Here is a 1,076-nt window from a genome sequence, read left to right as displayed (position 1 = left end):
AGGGACCCCTCCCAGGGTGGGTGGGGACATGGGGGGCTCCGCTGTCACCTGGGCAGGGGCTGGTTCTGGTCGGTGACGAAGCTGCTCTGGAGCTGGAGGTTGCTGTAGCACTCGTTGTCAGAGCCACATTCCTTCTGGAACTCGATCTGGAGGGACAGGGATGTCCCTGTGAGCCCCTGTGGCCCCCCAGGACACCCCAGAATCCCCCTCCCCACCGGCACACCTTGGTCTCATTCTCGTGGGACTGGTCCTGGTTGAGGACAGGGAAGGAGTCGAGGGAGTGGGGGCCCAGCTGGAATGTTCTGGGCTTCTCCTGCAGCGAGTAGTTCATGGAGAGCACAATGGGGTGCAGCTTGTCCCGGATGTTGTCCTGAGGGGTGGTGGGAATCACAAAAAAGCCCCTCATAGATCCCTCCCTGGCCCCCACTGCAGCTCCAACCACAGCCAGGCAGCCCTGAGACACTTTTGGGGTATCCCCTCCTACTCACAGCCTGCTGTGAGACCCAACAAACTCATCACAGGAGGGAGGGAAACAAGGGAGGGAAGGAGGGAGCGAAGGAGGGATGTAGGAAACAATGGAGGGAGGGAGAGAGGGAAGGGAAGAGGGAAGGGGGAGAGGGAAGGGGGAGAGAGGGTGAGGAGATGGGTGGAGAGAGAGAGAGAGAAAGGAGGGAGGGAGAGATGGGATGAAGAGAAGGAAGGAGGAACGTAGAGAAGGAATGGAGGGGGGAGAGAGGGGAGAGGAAGAGAGAGGAGGGAAAGAGGGTGGGATTTCGCTCTTTCCCGAGCCTGCCATTCCCACCATCCCTGTCCCCACGCCCAGGAGCCAGTCCCGCAGCCCCAGCCCCGCTCCCAGTGCAGTCCCACCCGCTCACCAGCAGCAGGAGCTCCTGGGCCTGGCAGCGGGTGTCGGGCATGGTGAAGCTGCCGGTGTAGGTGGCAGACGGGGACCCCGCAAACCTCACCCTGGGCGGGTGCCGGTCCTTGTCCGCCTCCAGCGTGTACTCCAGGGCTGCGGGGAGGGCAGGGCCAGGGTGTGACACACGCGTGTGCCCCCAGCACACACCTGGGCACCC

The 1,076-nt window shown here is 63.2% G+C and overlaps 1 protein-coding gene across 1 annotated transcript in view; it reads right to left on the bottom strand.

The window, feature by feature from the left end:
• The window catches only part of ITGA3 (integrin subunit alpha 3), a gene marked incomplete at its 3' end in the record, with an annotated part of 11,504 nt that overhangs the window by 2,425 nt on the left and 8,003 nt on the right, over positions 1-1,076 (bottom strand). Inside the window, exons 4-6 of the mRNA XM_029963502.1 lie at positions 876-1,012; positions 224-370; positions 49-146 (exon numbers count right to left, since the gene is read on the bottom strand). Of these exons, the coding sequence (XP_029819362.1) occupies positions 49-146; positions 224-370; positions 876-1,012 (382 nt within the window). The remainder of the gene's footprint in view (positions 1-48; positions 147-223; positions 371-875; positions 1,013-1,076) is intronic.

The sequence above is a fragment of the Manacus vitellinus genome, unplaced genomic scaffold, assembly GCF_001715985.3.
Source record: "Manacus vitellinus isolate BGI_N305 unplaced genomic scaffold, ASM171598v3 scaffold_102_pilon, whole genome shotgun sequence".
NCBI lineage: Eukaryota > Metazoa > Chordata > Aves > Passeriformes > Pipridae > Manacus > Manacus vitellinus.
The sequence above is the reverse complement of the archived record's forward strand: the minus strand, read 5'-3'. Positions and strand labels throughout refer to the sequence as shown.